The sequence below is a fragment of the Borostomias antarcticus genome (genome assembly GCF_949987555.1).
Source record: "Borostomias antarcticus genome assembly, chromosome: 11".
In the NCBI taxonomy this organism is placed as follows: domain Eukaryota; kingdom Metazoa; phylum Chordata; class Actinopteri; order Stomiiformes; family Stomiidae; genus Borostomias; species Borostomias antarcticus.
Window position 1 is genome coordinate 5,445,822 of NC_140244.1, and position 19,532 is coordinate 5,465,353.

The 19,532-nt window shown below is 52.7% G+C and overlaps 1 protein-coding gene across 2 annotated transcripts in view; it reads right to left on the reverse strand.

Annotated features, from left to right (window-relative positions):
* cpne5b (copine Vb) overlaps positions 1 to 19,532 on the reverse strand; it is a gene marked incomplete at its 3' end in the record, with an annotated part of 160,554 nt that overhangs the window by 7,983 nt on the left and 133,039 nt on the right. For both annotated transcript variants that reach the window (XM_084445636.1, XM_084445635.1), the window contains exons 16-17: positions 19,403 to 19,530; positions 4,782 to 4,884 (exon numbers count right to left, since the gene is read on the reverse strand). In XM_084445636.1, the coding sequence (XP_084301762.1) occupies positions 4,782 to 4,884; positions 19,403 to 19,530 (231 nt within the window). The remainder of the gene's footprint in view (positions 1 to 4,781; positions 4,885 to 19,402; positions 19,531 to 19,532) is intronic.

Sequence of the window (19,532 nt, forward strand, 5' to 3'; positions counted from 1 at the left end):
GGTGCTGGTGGAATGTTCCGGAGCCACTGAATGAATATTACACACTGCAACATGAAGTGCCATCTGTTGGGCCAATCACTTAAAGAAGCAGCTTTTAAAAATGTGTTTATTTGTTTTTTCATTTTTTTTTTTTTTTTTTTTTACCGTGGATCAATCTAACTCGCCATCTGTCCATGGTTAAAGGGCGTGTAAACGCATTTTGGAATGTCATCATCATCATCATCATCATCATCGTCAGGAAATGTCTAAAAGGGAGAGGACACAGGATGCCATTTTGGTTCAGGCAGCCCAGTCTTCAGGCCATGTTAACACAACGCCTAGTGTACCGGTGTCTGATTGATTAGGTATGCTTGTTTTTATAGCACTCACACAGGGCTGTTTGTGTGTGTGTGTGTGTGTGTGTGTGTGTACATATGTGAGAGGGATAGAGAGAGAGAGAGAGAGGGAGAAAGGGAGAGGCATTGGCCCTCATTTATCAAAGGAGCGCAGATCAATAGCGGGAATTATGATACGACAGCTGTGTGTGTGCATGTGTGTGTGTATGACATGTCTGTGTATGTGAATGTGTGTTCAAGTGTGGAGTTGTGTTAAGGCGTGCAAAAAAGGCATGTATGTGCTTTGTGTGTATGTGTGTGGGTGTGTGTATGAGTGACCTATGAAAAACCTGGTTCATTTAGACTGTTTCCTGTCAGACTCACAGTAAAACTGACAATCCATTCCAGCCCAAGGACGGGGCTCTTTGAGGGATTTTGGGGCAAGCCATTAACTTTTCCTTTCATACAACAGTCCTCCTACCTCCCCCCCTGCGGTAATAAACCCAGGGTGCAACATTCCAATGAAGATCTCTCCCAGCAGACTCACAGTGAAACAAAGGAATATTATTATTTTTTGTCTTGTTTCTTTAATAATGTGCAATTACTTTCTTCCAACTATGTGATGTAACCACCATGAGAACAAGCCCTAGGAATAAAGTATGGGGCTTGATGCATTGTATTTGTAACCAAGTGTTACTGTGTGTTGTAAATAACTGGTCCTATGCTGCTAAGTCAACCTAGCAATGTTTGGTATCAATCTGAAGCTAAAATCATGAATCAGTTGATTACGCATGTTGGGGAAATGTAAATGTTGAAACCATAACAGGGATATTTGATGATTCCAGACTCCTAAAATAATCTTGGCTCCCCTTTTATGACCTGAAGGGAGTGGGGGTCAAAGCAGCCCACAGACCCCTCACTCTGTGTGGGTTACCAATGGGTGCTGTTTATGCAAACAGGACACACCTCAGTCTCCTGCCCTTTTTAAGTGGGGACAGGACAGATTCTCTCGCTCTCAAGTCTCTCCCAAGTTCCGCTCTCAAGTTTCTCAGGTTCTGTGTTCTCCAAGTAAAAAGTAACTCCAGGATCCAAGCTTGTGCCTGATTGATGAAAATCAATCTGTATCCGTGGAATTGCACCCACTACCTGCTAGCTAAGATCTCTGTGTAGTCGATGCCTGGGTCTTAGAAACTCTTCAAACGATCCACCTCTGGCGAGAGCAGAGGTTTTGAACGAGACATTTGCAACTTTTAAACTCTGAACCATTTCAGTTGCTGTACAACAAGCAGCGATGAAATTGAACTCTGAACCTCCGCGAATATCAAGGTTAGCCAACAGTCTACCATCAAAGTTTCAACGGGAGCGCAGGTGCGCTACACCCTGCATCAAACCAAGCGACCATCAGTCACGTGCCTCTTCCCTCCGTCGAGCCAAACAACGCCTCTGGATGCATCGCTTTCCAATACACTACCCGTAAGGTTGCCATCCAGCATTGTCTTTTGATGTGGTGTGATGCCAAGTGCTGTTTAAGCTTGATGATTTAGGATAGGCTGTGATAATCTATGACATTCATTTCATTTCTGCTGTTTTCATGGGCTCCTATAGGGTGTTGTTATGTGAGCTAGCTTTGTAATATGTGGATATGACTGCGTTCCAAATCGCACACTTCCATCCTACTGTATATAGTATGCCAAAAAAGGATTTACTGTAGTATGCCAAATGCAGTATGCCAAAAACACCAGGATGACCTATTACATCCGGTCACATTTTGCATTATGCAGGCCAGTATGCTATTCTGGCTATTCTGACCCACAATCCTTTGCAAAGCGGAGTATTTGTCACGTCCACTGAGCTGCTGAGAGGAGATGGCACAGAAGGATGACAGCGATGATGATGTGGGAGCATAACATGAGGTTTCTATCTGGAGTTCTAATATCATCATTCTAAATTTGTCAGCTGTCAATACGAAATGCCAACAAACTGGTTAAGCCAGCCAGCTATGTATTCCCAGTTGTTAAGCTTGGTGGATAAACATTATTTGACTGCCTGTCGCCACACAGACAAGAATGACGGTCCCAGAAGAGCTTCAGATGAACAAACAAGTTTATTTTTCCTCCTCCTTTATTGCCTGAAAAAAATAGAAAAACTCAATAAAGTGACATATTAACCGTCGAGAGCCAAAATTACAACAGCTTTTAGCTTGCTTTAGCCCTCTGGGGTCTGAGGCTATTTTGGGGCAGTTTCCCGAATTTGACATACCTGCTTAAAATCCTTGCTATCACTGCCAGCTGGTGAGAATTCTGTGATAGGCTAGGCTACTTAGCTTGAAGTAGGCTAGTATGTCCCATTTGTATGCATAGGCTACTGCATGCAAAGTAGGCTAAGTTACATACTTTGTAAGGGCAGCTATAGTAGGTAGGCTAATAGTAAAAAGTAGAAGTATGCGATTCAGAATGCAGCCAGGGTCTCGGCTCTCCTTTCTCACCAGGTGTCCCTGATCAAATAAGACCTGTTTACGAAGTCAGGAGCCCTTAAGTTAGCTGGCTGGTTAACCCATCCCAAACCGTAATAGGTTAGCTAGCCTGCTACCCTAACCCTTATAGGTTAGCTAGCTGGCTACCTAACCCTTATAGGTGAGCTACTGTAACTGGCTAACTCGTTCCTAACCCTTATAGGTTAACTAGCTGGCTACCCTAACCCTTATAAGCTGGCTAACCCATCCTTAACCCTAACAGGTTTCAAAGAAGATGAGGTGGTCGAGGATGAGGAGAGAAGAAGACAGAGAGGAAGAAGGAAGAGAAATGGTGCCAGAGCAAGTAACGTTATTAGTGGAAGGAAGTGAGAGAAGGGAAGAAGAGAAAAGCAAAGGATGGATACATGGAAAGAGATAGAGAGAGTGAGAGAGAGAGAGGGTGACATACAGAGAGGGAGATGGAGGGAGCAAATGGGAGATAGAGAGAGAGAGAGAGGGGGCAGAGGGGTCGTGTCTCAGAGCTGTTAGAGGCTGGAGCTGCTATCTCTTGTTATGAATGATGCATGGGGGAGTGACAGAGAGAGGGAGATGGAGGGAGAGAGAGAGATGGAGGGCGGGGTGTTGGGGGGGAGGGGGGCGGAGGCAGAGGGGCCATGTCTCAGAGCGTTGTGAGCTGCTAACTCCTGTTATGAATGATGCATGACCCTAAGACCGGCAGCTAAGAAAGAGAAGTGGGTCAGTGTTCCTGAAAACACTCCCCTGAGCCTGAGCGCGTGCCCACACACACGCGCCCACACACACACACACACACGCACACACTCACACTACAACAACACATAAATACAGCCAGGCAGGCAACAGCATAGGCAGATGCAGCCATTAGCAGGTTGACGGACCTACAGTAGGCACAAGTACAGCCGGGAAGGCGGGGCCAGCCGTGGGTGGGTGGGCGGAGCCAGGCGAGGGGGGGTGGGGGAGGCGGAGTCACAGCCGAGTGAGATAGAGCAGCAGGCAAGATCTTAAAAGGAAGGTGTGGCTGTTCTAACGGTTTGACTAACAGTCGCAAATTCCCTTTAAATCCAGTCTGCTGGGTGGTCTGGTTCTGGTTCTGCTCCCGCCTGGCGCCTCTGTTCGGTAGCACGCGGCGGTGCTGGAGGGGGGGAGGGGTGTTGGAGGGGGGGGCGGCTGAGTGACACAGAACACAGGAGGCGATGACACCGCGCCCGGGCCACGGTTGTCTGTCCCCAAAGCTCGAGGAGACAGGGAGGTTATGACAGCCTGAAGATTAGGTTAGACCTACATGTTGAGAGTTGGCAGTTGACATTATGAATCGATAAGTCATTCTGTCACTTTGGTCGAGCGTCTCCACCCCCGGCTCCTCCGCCCACCCCCTGTCTCTTTTACTACGTTTCACTGCCTGCCTCTCACTTCCTGTCCTGTTCCTCCCTCCCTTCCTCCTCCTCCTCCTCCTCCTCTTCATCCTCTCTTTTCTGACTAGCCTCCTTAACCTCCTTTTTTCTTTCTGACTAACCTCCTCCTCCTCTGCATCTCTCTGTCCTTCGTCTCTCCATCTTTCTGACTCTTTCCTGTCTTATTTCTCTCTCACTCTCTCTTCCAACTCCTCCTCCTCAGTTACCGTCTCTTTCCTTCTTCACCTCTCTCTCTCTGCCACTCCCCTCTCTCTCTGTCTCTCTCTCTCCCTCTCTCTCTCTCTGTCTCTCTCTCTCCCTCTCTCTCTCTGCCACTCCCCTCTCCCTCTCTCTGTCTCTCTCTCTGCCACTCCCCTCTCTCTCTGTCTCTCTCTCTTGCTCTCTCTTCCTCTCTCTGTCTCTCTCTCTGCCACTCCCCTCTCTCTCTGTCTCTCTCTGCCACTCCCCTCTCTCTCTGTCTCTCTCTCTTCCACTCCCCTCTCTCTCTCTCTCACTCTCTCTCTCTCTATCTGTTTCTCTCTCTCTCTTTCTGTCTCTCTCTCCTTCTCTCTCTCTCATACTCACGTTGACGATTGCCTCCTTGGTCTGGGCCATGTCTGAAATCACCCCGTCTGTGATGATGAGAAGCACGAAGTACTGGGAGCCGTCCTGAACAGCCGCCGCATATCTGTGGGGAGACACACACACACACACACACACACACACACACACACACACACACACACACATATACACACACACACACATATACACACACACACACACATATACACACACACACACACACATATATACACACACACACACCCACACACACACATATACACACACACACAAACACACACACATATACACACACACACACACACAGACACACATACACACACACATACACACACACACACACACATACACACACACATATACACACACACACATATACACACACACACACACACACACATACACACACGCACAAACAAAGCCCAACGTGAAGTCTAAAAACCTTAGTTGCTAATTCTGAACAAGTAAAATGAACAGCCGGATGATAGATAAACGTTTGCGGCGAACACAAAGCTAACGGAAAATAGTTCGCTAACGTTCGCAAACGTTCGCTATGTTCGCTGAATTTGAACGCACCCCAGATGGCTTTCTGAGGAAACTGTCCTATTTAAACCACGATGACCTCATTGTACCCTGCTTTGATTTAATCGATTGTATCTTTATAGAACATTAAATCTCTGAATCGTAATTGTTAAATGGTCTAGTAGGCTGATTAGTGAGCCACAGCTTGACCCAGCCTTGGTACACCAGACAGTTACAGCGGATAACTGGCTCCATTTGAAATGACTAGTCCCACCCTCTGCACGAATTGCAGCTTCTTCTTTCTGGACGAAGGTTTATAGCCCCAAAGCGCAGAACAAAGCCATGGAAATAGCTTTCTCCAGCAGCCATCACTCAGATGAATGTAGCAGCAACATGAAAGATGATATAGAAGCAACGTTTATTTATTTTAATTTTATTTATTTAATCATTTAGTTTTTGTGGTTTTAGTGATCATTGAAAACCTTGAGTACTTTTTTGCTGTCTGTGCTGTACTTTCTGTACTTTTCTGCTGACTCGTCTACTGCAAACCAAAACTACTGTACCTACGGCTACAAATAAACTAAGATGAACCTGAACCTCTCTTTGTTTTCAGACGTTATCAGGTTTTCTCTGTTGGAGACAGGTAACACTAAGCTATACCTTCTAGCTCATTCCACTGTAGTCCTTCTACCTCTAGGGCCTTTCTGTGTGGAGTTTGCATGTTCTCCCCGTGTTCGCGAGGGTTTCCCCCATAAAGAACCCAATACAAAAAACATGCAGAAGAACAGATCGCTAACGCTGTCCGTCCCTCACGACGACGGACAGGAGCGCTTGGATTGGCCCCCGGGCCCGTCCCCCTGCACGCTGCTGTCTCCCGGCTGCCCTTGGCGAACGGGCGACGGGATGGGTTAAGCACAGAGAAACATTTCATCGGTGACCCTCAATGTGTGTGTGTGTGTGTGTGCATGTGTTCCCAATGTGTCACCCATTGCACATGTGCTGTGTGTGTGTTTCTGTCGTTTCATCAGTCTTTCATTTTCCCGCAACTTCCACCCTCCCATCGACACTACTATGGTGTCATCCAATCAGATCAGCCGACCTCTTGAACTTGATTCCCGTGCAGCGCTGTGAATAGAATACATATCCTGTATTTTGTGTCTTCTAACAGGAAGAGGATTGCCCACACAGGCTGCTGTAGAATATGATTGTACAGAAAGGTTAGTAGATAAACAGCGTGAGTCATTTCATGCTAGGTAGTGCTTAGTGATTGGTTTCGGATTTGAGTTGGAAACATTTTGCTTTCACAAAACGGAAGAGCGCCTCAGCCGTAGATAGCTTCAATAATCCCTGTGGGGGGACATTTTAAACCGTCTCAAACTGTTATTTGTTGTCATTTGTTGTTTGGTTTGAGGTAATGAAAAGCGCTTCGCAGATATGACCCGCTCGTGGCCTCCATCTTCTGATGCGATAGATAAAAAGTAAAATAATTCCAGCTGCTGCGCAGCACTGGGTCGGGGCCGGGCGGAGGAAGAGGAGGAAGAAGACAAATATATGAGGGTCTAGGTGTACACATACAGTATACACAAACTGGTGCAGGCATATGTTTTCCTATAAACTGCTAGTTAGGAGATGGAACAAGGTTTGAGGTTGTGACATGGTCACAGCTCTTTTCTGTCCTGGCCACACAAAGTCCAGCCCAATCTCTCTAAAATGCATGGTTGCGCAGCATTGTAAAAAGTAGGCCTATCTTTATTTCATTTTGTTAGGATATTCGATTTGATATTTATATGTTCTGCTATTCTAATCTGTTCTATGTATGTTATTGTTTTATGCATTATAATAGACAAAACACAATCTCCAAAGACAGCAGCAGCATTATATAATTTAGACAAAGTGCAATCTCCATACACTAGACTTCGAAAATATTTTTTAGTCTGATACCCTCTCACATCTAGATGTGGAGTTTTTAGTCAGACTATATGATTTTGCAAAGACTGGGATCATGCAGGTCGTTTGCATTAAGACTAACAACTTCAGATAATGAATGAATGATGTTTGATTTTACCAGACCTTCAAGAGAAAAAGTCTGATTTAAGACTTGGATTGCCTCCTCAAACAGGGAGCGTGATCAGACTAGCAAAACTCATGATTTTATTCAGACATTGGGAAAGTGCTTTTATTTAAATAATTTCGATGGATGGACAAAATGAGAGATTATTATGGAATATTACCCAGGGTCGACCAACTTGAGGTCGAGTGGAATCGAGTTGAGTGGAAGCGCCTGGTCTAGAGGGCCTACATCAAAAGGAACAATAATAACTTATGCGGAATAACGAATTAGGCCTACTAGTTAATTAAGGAATAGGATCACCCTAATTTGGAAAAGTAGGCCTGAGAACAGGCTGACCAAGATGTCCTTTGGCTGAAGACAGGCAACCCTAAATAAATCAATTGAAACAAATTATTTTCATAGATGACTGTCAGGGTCTGTCAGGGTCATGCTCGCAGTGTTACGAATGGTGTTTCCATGTAACCCTGATAACTTCTGGCAACACTGATAAAACGTTACGTGTAACTTGGATGTCATTCTCGTTCTCGAAATTTTGCCGTGTAACCCAGGCCCGCACGCACACTTCCCCAACACACTGCTTCGATGAAACACGGAATTCAATCAATCAAAATCAGTGGCACAGGTGTCCTCTCAGTCAATTTAGCCAGTTCTAGTCCTAGGGTCCCCTATTGGGGCAGGGTTGCCAACAACAACATCTGACTGGTGGAGACATTGGTGGAGACATTGCTGTTGCACTATAAGATTGTGGGAATTTGTATATGTCACAGCACAATGCCTGAGTATGTATTAGCATTTTACTCTGCATCCCCCTGGGCTTGAACTCTTGTTGAGCTACCTGTCATGTGAAAAGCTATAGATGGTCTCACACTGACAAGCAATCAAGGGTTGCATGTAAATGTCACAGGTGTATGTCACATGGAGGTTTCATCAGTTTCCACAAAATGTTTGTTAAAGGCACAACAAGGGGTAAAAATGTCAACCAAAGACTAAACAATGGAACTATGGTACACACTCAACAAGTGGAGAACAAAAGACAAAGCTTACAAATGTACAAGATGGCACAGGAAACATCAGGGACAACACACAGCTACAGCAAATAATGAACAGACACCGAACAAGAGGGGAGCTACATGTACGTAGGCTATATATACCAGCCCGATATCACAAGGAAAACGTAGAATAGACAAGTAGAGGCACCTGTTGAAACAGCTCAGTTTCCCGTTTTAGCCATGCTTAAGAATACACACGTTTGTCAAAACGTGAAATAGCAGCAGAAATCAGAGTTTTTGATTGGTTGTTCTCCGAGTTTTGTGGTTGCTTGTTAACATTGGAACATGTGATATAAGAGGGGTATAAATTTGCGAGCATCCTAGCGTTAGCTAGCTAGCTAGCATACTAGCGTTAGCTAGCATTAGAATAAGAGTTAGCTACCTAGCTAGCTATTCACAGTGTACAGAAGCACCATCCACATCAACACAGGGGATAGACGTGGACACAGGGATCAGGCTAATTTGCGAAACTGGACCCAGGGGTGGAGCTACTCGGACGGCGCTTAGTGGGTGCACTCCACATATCGCATATAGCAATTCCCCTGCGCGCCCGCATGCCTCAATGCTCGCTGCCCAAGTGCCTCCTCGCATGTGTGGTATGTGTTATGGTTCGGGCCGGGTCAGTCCCGGCTCACCCCCTGCTCCCTGTCTGGACCCCCGTTTCTGCCCCGGACCCCCGATTCGCCCCGGACCCCCGATTCGCCCCGGACCCCTGGTTCGCCCCGGACCCCTGGTCCACTCTGCTTGCTCCTGGTCCAGACCCTCGCCCCTGCCCCGGACCCCCGATTCGCCCCGGACCCCCGATTCGCCCCGGACCCCTGGTTCGCCCCGGACCCCTGGTCCACTCTGCTTGCTCCTGGTCCAGACCCTCGCCCCTGCCCCGGACCCCTGGTTCGCCCTGCTCATCCCCTGATCCTGGCCTGGATTCCTGACCCTGAGCTCCTGTGCCCCATGGACCTTCCTGGACCCTGAGCACCTCTCCCAGTGACTGCCCCTGCACTACCCCCAGAGACTATTGTACACTTTGTCACCTGGTTTTGTTCTACCTCCGTGTGTTTGGTCTTGTGTTCGTTGTCTTGTCTTCCATGTTGGTTGTGTCCTCCCAGCCCCAGTTCTAGACACCTGTCCCCTCACTAGTCTCACGTCACTCAAGTCCCTCCTCTCCTGGCCCTTTAGTTCCCCCCTCTGCTTCTGCCCGCTCCCTTTCCCTGTCCCAGCCTCGTTCCCCGTTCCCTTCCATTGTGTCCTTGTTCCTGTGTCCTTGTGTTGGTGTCTTGTTGGAATCCCTCCATGTCCTTGTCTGGGTGATTGTTTGCACCTGTGTCTCGTTATGTCTTGTTGCACACCTGTACATTGTTCCTTGATTGTTCTCCCTGAGTATATATGCCCTCCTGTTTCCTTTGTTCTCTGTCGGTTCATTGTCAATGTTAGTGCGTGTTTCCCCTGCGTTTCCTCCCGGTATGATTTTTGGACATTAAAACTTATATTTTGTACCTGAGCTGCTTGCCTGCCGTCTGCTTTTGGGTCCTGCCTCAAACCCTAACAGAATGAACCGACCAATTTTGGACCCAGCGGACGATTTAAGACAGGTACCATCTGATGTTTGGCGCTTTGTGGAGGCGGCTGGTTATGCCTTTTTTCTGACTGATGAAAAGAGGTATTATGAGTTGGCTCTCCAGGAGATCACTAGCAGGCCTTTTTTAGCCGACTCTTTAGCCTGGGACTACAAAGCGGTTGACCTCCGCCATCGCCTTGGCATCTGCCAGACTGCAGCCGGATTACAAGCCTGATTACCTCACTGAGATCGACTACTACTTTGACCGCAATGAGTACATTGATCCGGTGTTGGAATGGTCTGAGGGCAAGGAGATGGCAGCGTCTCTCGGACCCCAGGTTCTTCCTGATGCCCCCCGGTGTCCTAAGAGGGCATCCAAGAGGCGGTGGCGTTCCCGTGGCGGCCGTTGCCTCCGCTCCAGTGCCCCGGCGTCTGCGCTCCCCAGTGCCCCGGCGTCTGCGCTCCCCAGTGCCCCGGCGTCTGCGCTCCCCAGTGCCCCGGCGTCTGCGCTCCCCAGTGCCCCGGCGTCTGCGCTCCCCAGTGCCCCGGCGTCTGCGCTCCCCAGTGCCCCGGCGTCTGCGCTCCCCAGTGCCCCGGCGTCTGCGCTCCCCACTGCCCCGGCGTCTGCGCTCCCCACTGCCCCGGCGTCTGCGCTCCCCAGCGTATCAGACGTTCCCCTGCTGACCAGCGGCCCAGTGACTCCGCTGTCCAGTGTCCTCGAGCTACGGCAACCCAGCACCCCGGAGCATCTTTTGTTCAGCGCTCTGGCGCCTCCTAGTCTCTGCACCGTGGGCACCTCCAGGTCTCCGTGCCACAGACGCCCCCTGTGTTCCATGCCTCAGCAATCCACGGAGTCCCAGCCGCAGCTGTCACCCATCAGTGACCTGCAGTGTTTCCTGGACACCGAGCTGCAAGCATCTCCAGTTCCTCATGTGCTCCAGTGGCCACCTGTGGTTGCATCCCAGCAGCCCTCCATGACTGTGCTCCAGCAGGCCCCATTGGCTATGCTGTTCCCTGAGCTACAAGAGACTCCTGTTCCTCATGAGCCCCGGCAGCCTTCCATGGCTATGCTCCAGCAGGCCCCCTTGGCTGTGCTGTTCCCTGAGCTACAAGAGACTCCTGTTCCTTGTGTGCCTCAGCAGTCCTCCATGGCTGCGCCCCCACAGGGCCCTGTTCCAGGCCCTGTAGCTGTCCCTGGACCGGCAGCTGAAACTGACCCTATAGCCGTCGCCATTGCTGTAGCCATAGCTGTGGCTATTGCGGTAGCAATTCCGGTTCCAGACTCCTTACCTGACCCAGTTCCTGTCCCCTTAGTGGTGGCTGTCCCTGACCCCGGCAACCCTGTTAGCTCCAGCCCTGTTAGCTCCAGCCCTGTTAGCTCCAGCCCTGTTAGCTCCAGCCCTGTTAGCTCCAGCCCTGTTAGTAGCTCAGGCCCTGTTAGCCCCTGTTCCTCAAGCCCCAATCCTGTGAGACCTACAAGCCCCAGTCCCGTTGTCCCTGTAGTCATCCCATTCTCTGTAGATGACTCGGCCCCTGACCCCATAGTCATAATCGTAGCGATAGTTGTAGGGTTAACGGTAGCAGTTGCAGGTCCTGACCCTGTCTGCCCAGCTAGTCTCGGTCCCGTTAGCCCTGTTAGGCCCAGGCTATCTAACCCTGCTCGGTTAGGGGAACCGGACTCTGATCTCCAAGATACCCCTGGCTCAGCTGCCACGCCAGGCCCTGTGGCCACCCCAGCCCCAGGGCTGGTCCTCTGGCGATCTTCCAGCTCGGTTCCCCCAGACACCGCTCTTCTTGCCCTCCTGCTTCATGGCAGACCACCTGAGCGGTTTCGCCGGCCTCGGGGGTTCCGTCTACGTCGCCGGCCGCCTTGGTGGGTCCGTCTGTGCCGTCGGCCCCCTGAGCGGGCTCTCCTGCGCCGTCGGCCCCCTGAGCGGGCTCTCCTGCGCCGTCGGTCCCCTGAGCGGCCTCCTGCGCCGTCGGCCCCCTGAGCAGTCTCTCCTGCGCCGTCGGCCCCCTGAGCGGGCTCTCCTGCGCCGTCGGCCCCCTGAGCGCGCTCTCCTGCCCCGTCGGCCCCCTGAGCGTTCCTGCCTGCGCCGTCGGCCCCCTGAGCGGTCTCTCCTGCGCCGTCGGCCCCCTGAGCGGGCTCTCCTGCGCCGTCGGTCCCCTGAGCGTTCCTGCCTTTGCGTCGGCCCCCTGAGCGGTCTCTCCTGCGCCGTCGGTCCCCTGAGCGGTCTCTCCTGCGCCGTCGGCCCCCTGAGCGGTCTCTCCTGCGCCGTCGGCCCCCTGAGCGGTCTCTCCTGCGCCGTCGGCCCCCTGAGCGGTCTCTCCTGCGCCGTCGGTCCCCTGGGCGGTCTCTCCTGCGCCGTCGGCCCCCTGAGCGGTCTCTCCTGCGCCGTCGGCCCCCTGAGCGGTCCTGCCTGCGCCGTCGGTCCCTTGAGTGATCCTGCCTGCGCCGCTGGAGGCCAGCTCTGCTTCCCAGTTGCTTCCGCCGTTCGGCCGGGCCTCCTGGTCGTCCTCCGGACCTGCCCTGCCCTGCCGTTTTGTTCTCTGGTCGCCTGCCTGGGACGTTCTGCTCTGTCCCTGGTCAGCCCTCTGGCCGTCCGCCGGAGGAGTTCTGCACTGTCCCTGGTCAGTTCCCGGGCCGTCCGCCCGAGGCTCCCGGTGCTGTCCGTTTCCCTCCTCCGGGCCCCCTCGGCCCGCCCTGGTTGGGGTTTTTGGGCCGTCTGGGATTCGGCCTTTGGGGGGGGGGGTACTGTTATGGTTCGGGCCGGGTCAGTCCCGGCTCACCCCCTGCTCCCTGTCTGGACCCCCGTTTCTGCCCCGGACCCCCGATTCGCCCCGGACCCCCGATTCGCCCCGGACCCCTGGTTCGCCCCGGACCCCTGGTCCACTCTGCTTGCTCCTGGTCCAGACCCTCGCCCCTGCCCCGGACCCCCGATTCGCCCCGGACCCCCGATTCGCCCCGGACCCCTGGTTCGCCCCGGACCCCTGGTCCACTCTGCTTGCTCCTGGTCCAGACCCTCGCCCCTGCCCCGGACCCCTGGTTCGCCCTGCTCATCCCCTGATCCTGGCCTGGATTCCTGACCCTGAGCTCCTGTGCCCCATGGACCTTCCTGGACCCTGAGCACCTCTCCCAGTGACTGCCCCTGCACTACCCCCAGAGACTATTGTACACTTTGTCACCTGGTTTTGTTCTACCTCCGTGTGTTTGGTCTTGTGTTCGTTGTCTTGTCTTCCATGTTGGTTGTGTCCTCCCAGCCCCAGTTCTAGACACCTGTCCCCTCACTAGTCTCACGTCACTCAAGTCCCTCCTCTCCTGGCCCTTTAGTTCCCCCCTCTGCTTCTGCCCGCTCCCTTTCCCTGTCCCAGCCTCGTTCCCCGTTCCCTTCCATTGTGTCCTTGTTCCTGTGTCCTTGTGTTGGTGTCTTGTTGGAATCCCTCCATGTCCTTGTCTGGGTGATTGTTTGCACCTGTGTCTCGTTATGTCTTGTTGCACACCTGTACATTGTTCCTTGATTGTTCTCCCTGAGTATATATGCCCTCCTGTTTCCTTTGTTCTCTGTCGGTTCATTGTCAATGTTAGTGCGTGTTTCCCCTGCGTTTCCTCCCGGTATGATTTTTGGACATTAAAACTTATATTTTGTACCTGAGCTGCTTGCCTGCCGTCTGCTTTTGGGTCCTGCCTCAAACCCTAACAGAATGAACCGACCAATTTTGGACCCAGCGGACGATTTAAGACAGGTACCATCTGATGTTTGGCGCTTTGTGGAGGCGGCTGGTTATGCCTTTTTTCTGACTGATGAAAAGAGGTATTATGAGTTGGCTCTCCAGGAGATCACTAGCAGGCCTTTTTTAGCCGACTCTTTAGCCTGAGACTACAAAGCGGTTGACCTCCGCCATCGCCTTGGCATCTGCCAGACTGCAGCCGGATTACAAGCCTGATTACCTCACTGAGATCGACTACTACTTTGACCGCAATGAGTACATTGATCCGGTGTTGGAATGGTCTGAGGGCAAGGAGATGGCAGCGTCTCTCGGACCCCAGGTTCTTCCTGATGCCCCCCGGTGTCCTAAGAGGGCATCCAAGAGGCGGTGGCGTTCCCGTGGCGGCCGTTGCCTCCGCTCCAGTGCCCCGGCGTCTGCGCTCCCCAGTGCCCCGGCGTCTGCGCTCCCCAGTGCCCCGGCGTCTGCGCTCCCCAGTGCCCCGGCGTCTGCGCTCCCCAGTGCCCCGGCGTCTGCGCTCCCCAGTGCCCCGGCGTCTGCGCTCCCCAGTGCCCCGGCGTCTGCGCTCCCCAGTGCCCCGGCGTCTGCGTTCCCCAGTGCCCCGGCGTCTGCGCTCCCCAGTGCCCCGGCGTCTGCGCTCCCCAGTGCCCCGGCGTCTGCGCTCCCCAGTGCCCCGGCGTCTGCGCTCCCCAGCGTATCAGACGTTCCCCTGCTGACCAGCGGCCCAGTGACTCCGCTGTCCAGTGTCCTCGAGCTACGGCAACCCAGCACCCCGGAGCATCTTTTGTTCAGCGCTCTGGCGCCTCCTAGTCTCTGCACCGTGGGCACCTCCAGGTCTCCGTGCCACAGACGCCCCCTGTGTTCCATGCCTCAGCAATCCACGGAGTCCCAGCCGCAGCTGTCACCCATCAGTGACCTGCAGTGTTTCCTGGACACCGAGCTGCAAGCATCTCCAGTTCCTCATGTGCTCCAGTGGCCACCTGTGGTTGCATCCCAGCAGCCCTCCATGACTGTGCTCCAGCAGGCCCCATTGGCTATGCTGTTCCCTGAGCTACAAGAGACTCCTGTTCCTCATGAGCCCCGGCAGCCTTCCATGGCTATGCTCCAGCAGGCCCCCTTGGCTGTGCTGTTCCCTGAGCTACAAGAGACTCCTGTTCCTTGTGTGCCTCAGCAGTCCTCCATGGCTGCGCCCCCACAGGGCCCTGTTCCAGGCCCTGTAGCTGTCCCTGGACCGGCAGCTGAAACTGACCCTATAGCCGTCGCCATTGCTGTAGCCATAGCTGTGGCTATTGCGGTAGCAATTCCGGTTCCAGACTCCTTACCTGACCCAGTTCCTGTCCCCTTAGTGGTGGCTGTCCCTGACCCCGGCAACCCTGTTAGCTCCAGCCCTGTTAGCTCCAGCCCTGTTAGCTCCAGCCCTGTTAGCTCCAGCCCTGTTAGTAGCTCAGGCCCTGTTAGCCCCTGTTCCTCAAGCCCCAATCCTGTGAGACCTACTAGCCCCAGTCCCGTTGTCCCTGTAGTCATCCCATTCTCTGTAGATGACTCGGCCCCTGACCCCATAGTCATAATCGTAGCGATAGTTGTAGGGTTAACGGTAGCAGTTGCAGGTCCTGACCCTGTCTGCCCAGCTAGTCTCGGTCCCGTTAGCCCTGTTAGGCCCAGGCTATCTAATCCTGCTCGGTTAGGGGAACCGGACTCTGATCTCCAAGATACCCCTGGCTCAGCTGCCACGCCAGGCCCTGTGGCCACCCCAGCCCCAGGGCTGGTCCTCTGGCGATCTTCCAGCTCGGTTCCCCCAGACACCGCTCTTCTTGCCCTCCTGCTTCATGGCAGACCACCTGAGCGGTTTCGCCGGCCTCGGGGGTTTCGTCTACGTCGCCGGCCGCCTTGGTGGGTCCGTCTGTGCCGTCGGCCCCCTGAGCGGGCTCTCCTGCGCCGTCGGCCCCCTGAGCGGGCTCTCCTGCGCCGTCGGTCCCCTGAGCGGCCTCCTGCGCCGTCGGCCCCCTGAGCAGTCTCTCCTGCGCCGTCGGCCCCCTGAGCGGGCTCTCCTGCGCCGTCGGCCCCCTGAGCGCGCTCTCCTGCCCCGTCGGCCCCCTGAGCGTTCCTGCCTGCGCCGTCGGCCCCCTGAGCGGTCTCTCCTGCGCCGTCGGCCCCCTGAGCGGGCTCTCCTGCGCCGTCGGTCCCCTGAGCGTTCCTGCCTGCGCCGTCGGCCCCCTGAGCGGTCTCTCCTGCGCCGTCGGTCCCCTGAGCGGTCTCTCCTGCGCCGTCGGCCCCCTGAGCGGTCTCTCCTGCGCCGTCGGCCCCCTGAGCGGTCTCTCCTGCGCCGTCGGTCCCCTGGGCGGTCTCTCCTGCGCCGTCGGCCCCCTGAGCGGTCTCTCCTGCGCCGTCGGCCCCCTGAGCGGTCCTGCCTGCGCCGTCGGTCCCTTGAGTGATCCTGCCTGCGCCGCTGGAGGCCAGCTCTGCTTCCCAGTTGCTTCCGCCGTTCGGCCGGGCCTCCTGGTCGTCCTCCGGACCTGCCCTGCCCTGCCGTTTTGTTCTCTGGTCGCCTGCCTGGGACGTTCTGCTCTGTCCCTGGTCAGCCCTCTGGCCGTCCGCCGGAGGAGTTCTGCACTGTCCCTGGTCAGTTCCCGGGCCGTCCGCCCGAGGCTCCCGGTGCTGTCCGTTTCCCTCCTCCGGGCCCCCTCGGCCCGCCCTGGTTGGGGTTTTTGGGCCGTCTGGGATTCGGCCTTTGGGGGGGGGGTACTGTTATGGTTCGGGCCGGGTCAGTCCCGGCTCACCCCCTGCTCCCTGTCTGGACCCCCGTTTCTGCCCCGGACCCCCGATTCGCCCCGGACCCCCGATTCGCCCCGGACCCCTGGTTCGCCCCGGACCCCTGGTCCACTCTGCTTGCTCCTGGTCCAGACCCTCGCCCCTGCCCCGGACCCCCGATTCGCCCCGGACCCCCGATTCGCCCCGGACCCCTGGTTCGCCCCGGACCCCTGGTCCACTCTGCTTGCTCCTGGTCCAGACCCTCGCCCCTGCCCCGGACCCCTGGTTCGCCCTGCTCATCCCCTGATCCTGGCCTGGATTCCTGACCCTGAGCTCCTGTGCCCCATGGACCTTCCTGGACCCTGAGCACCTCTCCCAGTGACTGCCCCTGCACTACCCCCAGAGACTATTGTACACTTTGTCACCTGGTTTTGTTCTACCTCCGTGTGTTTGGTCTTGTGTTCGTTGTCTTGTCTTCCATGTTGGTTGTGTCCTCCCAGCCCCAGTTCTAGACACCTGTCCCCTCACTAGTCTCACGTCACTCAAGTCCCTCCTCTCCTGGCCCTTTAGTTCCCCCCTCTGCTTCTGCCCGCTCCCTTTCCCTGTCCCAGCCTCGTTCCCCGTTCCCTTCCATTGTGTCCTTGTTCCTGTGTCCTTGTGTTGGTGTCTTGTTGGAATCCCTCCATGTCCTTGTCTGGGTGATTTGTTTGCACCTGTATCTCGTTATGTCTTGTTGCACACCTGTACATTGTTCCTTGATTGTTCTCCCTGAGTATATATGCCCTCCTGTTTCCTTTGTTCTCTGTCGGTTCATTGTCAATGTTAGTGCGTGTTTCCCCTGCGTTTCCTCCCGGTATGATTTTTGGACATTAAAACTTATATTTTGTACCTGAGCTGCTTGCCTGCCGTCTGCTTTTGGGTCCTGCCTCAAACCCTAACAGGTATGTGGACAACTGGCACCTAGAAATGCATTGTTTTTTAAAATGGGCGTATTCTACGCTCGAGAAAGGCTCAAACGTAGCATACACACATTTAACAAGGTGGCCCAACTTGTCTATGCTACGTTTAGCCGTGATATCGGGTTAAGAAGACAGGTGGAAACCAATCAAACAATCAGTGGCACTGGTGTCCTCTCAATCAGAGTCAATTTAGCCAGTTGTAGTCCTAGGGTCCACTATTGGGGCGGGGTTGCCAACAACATCTCTGATTGGTGGAGACATTGCTGTTGCACTATAGGATTGTGGGTAGTGTATTATTTCCTGTATGAACAGCAGTAGTTTGAGGGGACAAAATAATGAAAAATGTACCATGTCATAAAAAATGTTTCATTTTTTTTCATGAGCATTGGAGATTTATTGAGTGAGTATTTGCAGTATCTGCATACATTACTGTTTACAGTTAAACATTTTGATGCGCTGTGGGCTCAATTTTTTATATTTAAAAAATCTGTGAAGATCGTTTGTGGAGGACAGTATAAAGATGTAATGTAGTAACCGGAGTGTCAATTGACCCAAAAATGTAGGAGGAGTAGGGTTTGATAGGTTTTACACTTTTTGAGAAAAACTGAGTGATGGACTTCATAATTCCTGCCAGCTCAAAGCATATGGAAGTTTCTGAACACTTATGTTACTTATGCCCTACATGTTGGTGGTGGTTGCAAAGTTATAGCATGTACGGCTGATTTGTTATGATTTTTTAAAGTTATAAACGTTAGACGGTTGCTGTAGCACCACCATCAGGACAATTGGCCCCCTATGGCAGTTGAGGACTTCTGGCATAGAACTGGACCTTTGTGCAAAGTTAAGTGATTTTTCATTAATGTATGGGAAGTCAGACTTCCTAGGACAAGTCAGACTTCCTAGGGGATTCCGATTCAAAATATTGGGAATTACAAGAGAATCCGTCAGCTGAGGCTTTCCAGCCCCTAAATATGTTTTCATGAGTGTCTTTCCTGCATGTAGCTAATGCCGTGTTCACGGTGAGTTCATACCACTTTGAATGTGAGAAAACGAGCTGTTCTGAATGAATAATGTATTCATCAAAATAAATAAATCACAAGATTATGTTTCAAGAGTTGAGTTTATCTGGGGGGCGGCGGTGGCTCAGGAGGTAGAGCGGGTGGTCCAATGATCAGAGGGTCGATGGTTTGAATGATGCGAATTGTCCTTGGGCAAGACACTGAGCCCCAAATTGCTCCCAGTGAGCAGGTTAGCACTTTGCATGGCAGCTGACGCCATTGTTGTGTGAATGTGTGTGTGAATGGGTGAATGAGAGGTCATTGTAAAGTGCTTTGGATAAAAGTGTTATATAAATTCAGTCCATTCCCATTCCATTTACCATATCTGAAAAGAAAACAAGTTGATGAGGGTGAAGTACGGTGAGGATAACAGATGAACTGAGGTGAGGAGGGGTGAGGCTAAAAGAGGTGAACTGTGGTGAATTTAATTGATATTATCATATTAATGATATTATGATCATATTATTATTATGTTTCCATCGCATTAGTATGAATATGATGATAATAATAATAATAATAATAATAATACATATTATAGTTATTATTATTTTTATTATTATTGTTGTTACTGTCTTAGTCTGGCTCAATGGATGTAGGTAGTCTGGCTCAACGGATGTAGGTTTTTGAGATAAGCCTCTCTCGTTGGTGCCGCTCAATTTCAGTGGCACCAATCAGATTGAATCCCCCGACACTATTTCGCAAGAGCAACATGAAGTTTAGCACCCCCCAAGGCACTTGTGATTGGTTTAAAGAAACACAGCGTCATCGTCCCCCCCCCCCCCCACCATCTCAGAATGATAAAGGGGTGCAGCCAGACCCTTCTCCAGCGCTGGAACAGCACAAAACAAAGAGTGGAGAAAGGTCTGGTCATGCGGTCTTACTACTGTCTTACTACAACAGTTATAACAGGTCTTAACCAGTATGTGACCCTACCTGGCTACATGATTCACGACAGGCGCGAAGTTGGTTGGTCCGTAGAGTTGTACAGTCTTCAGACTCTGGTGATAAGCCTCCAGGATCCCCTCAATACCGTTACAGTAGGGGTTCTCCATGTTGCCATTCT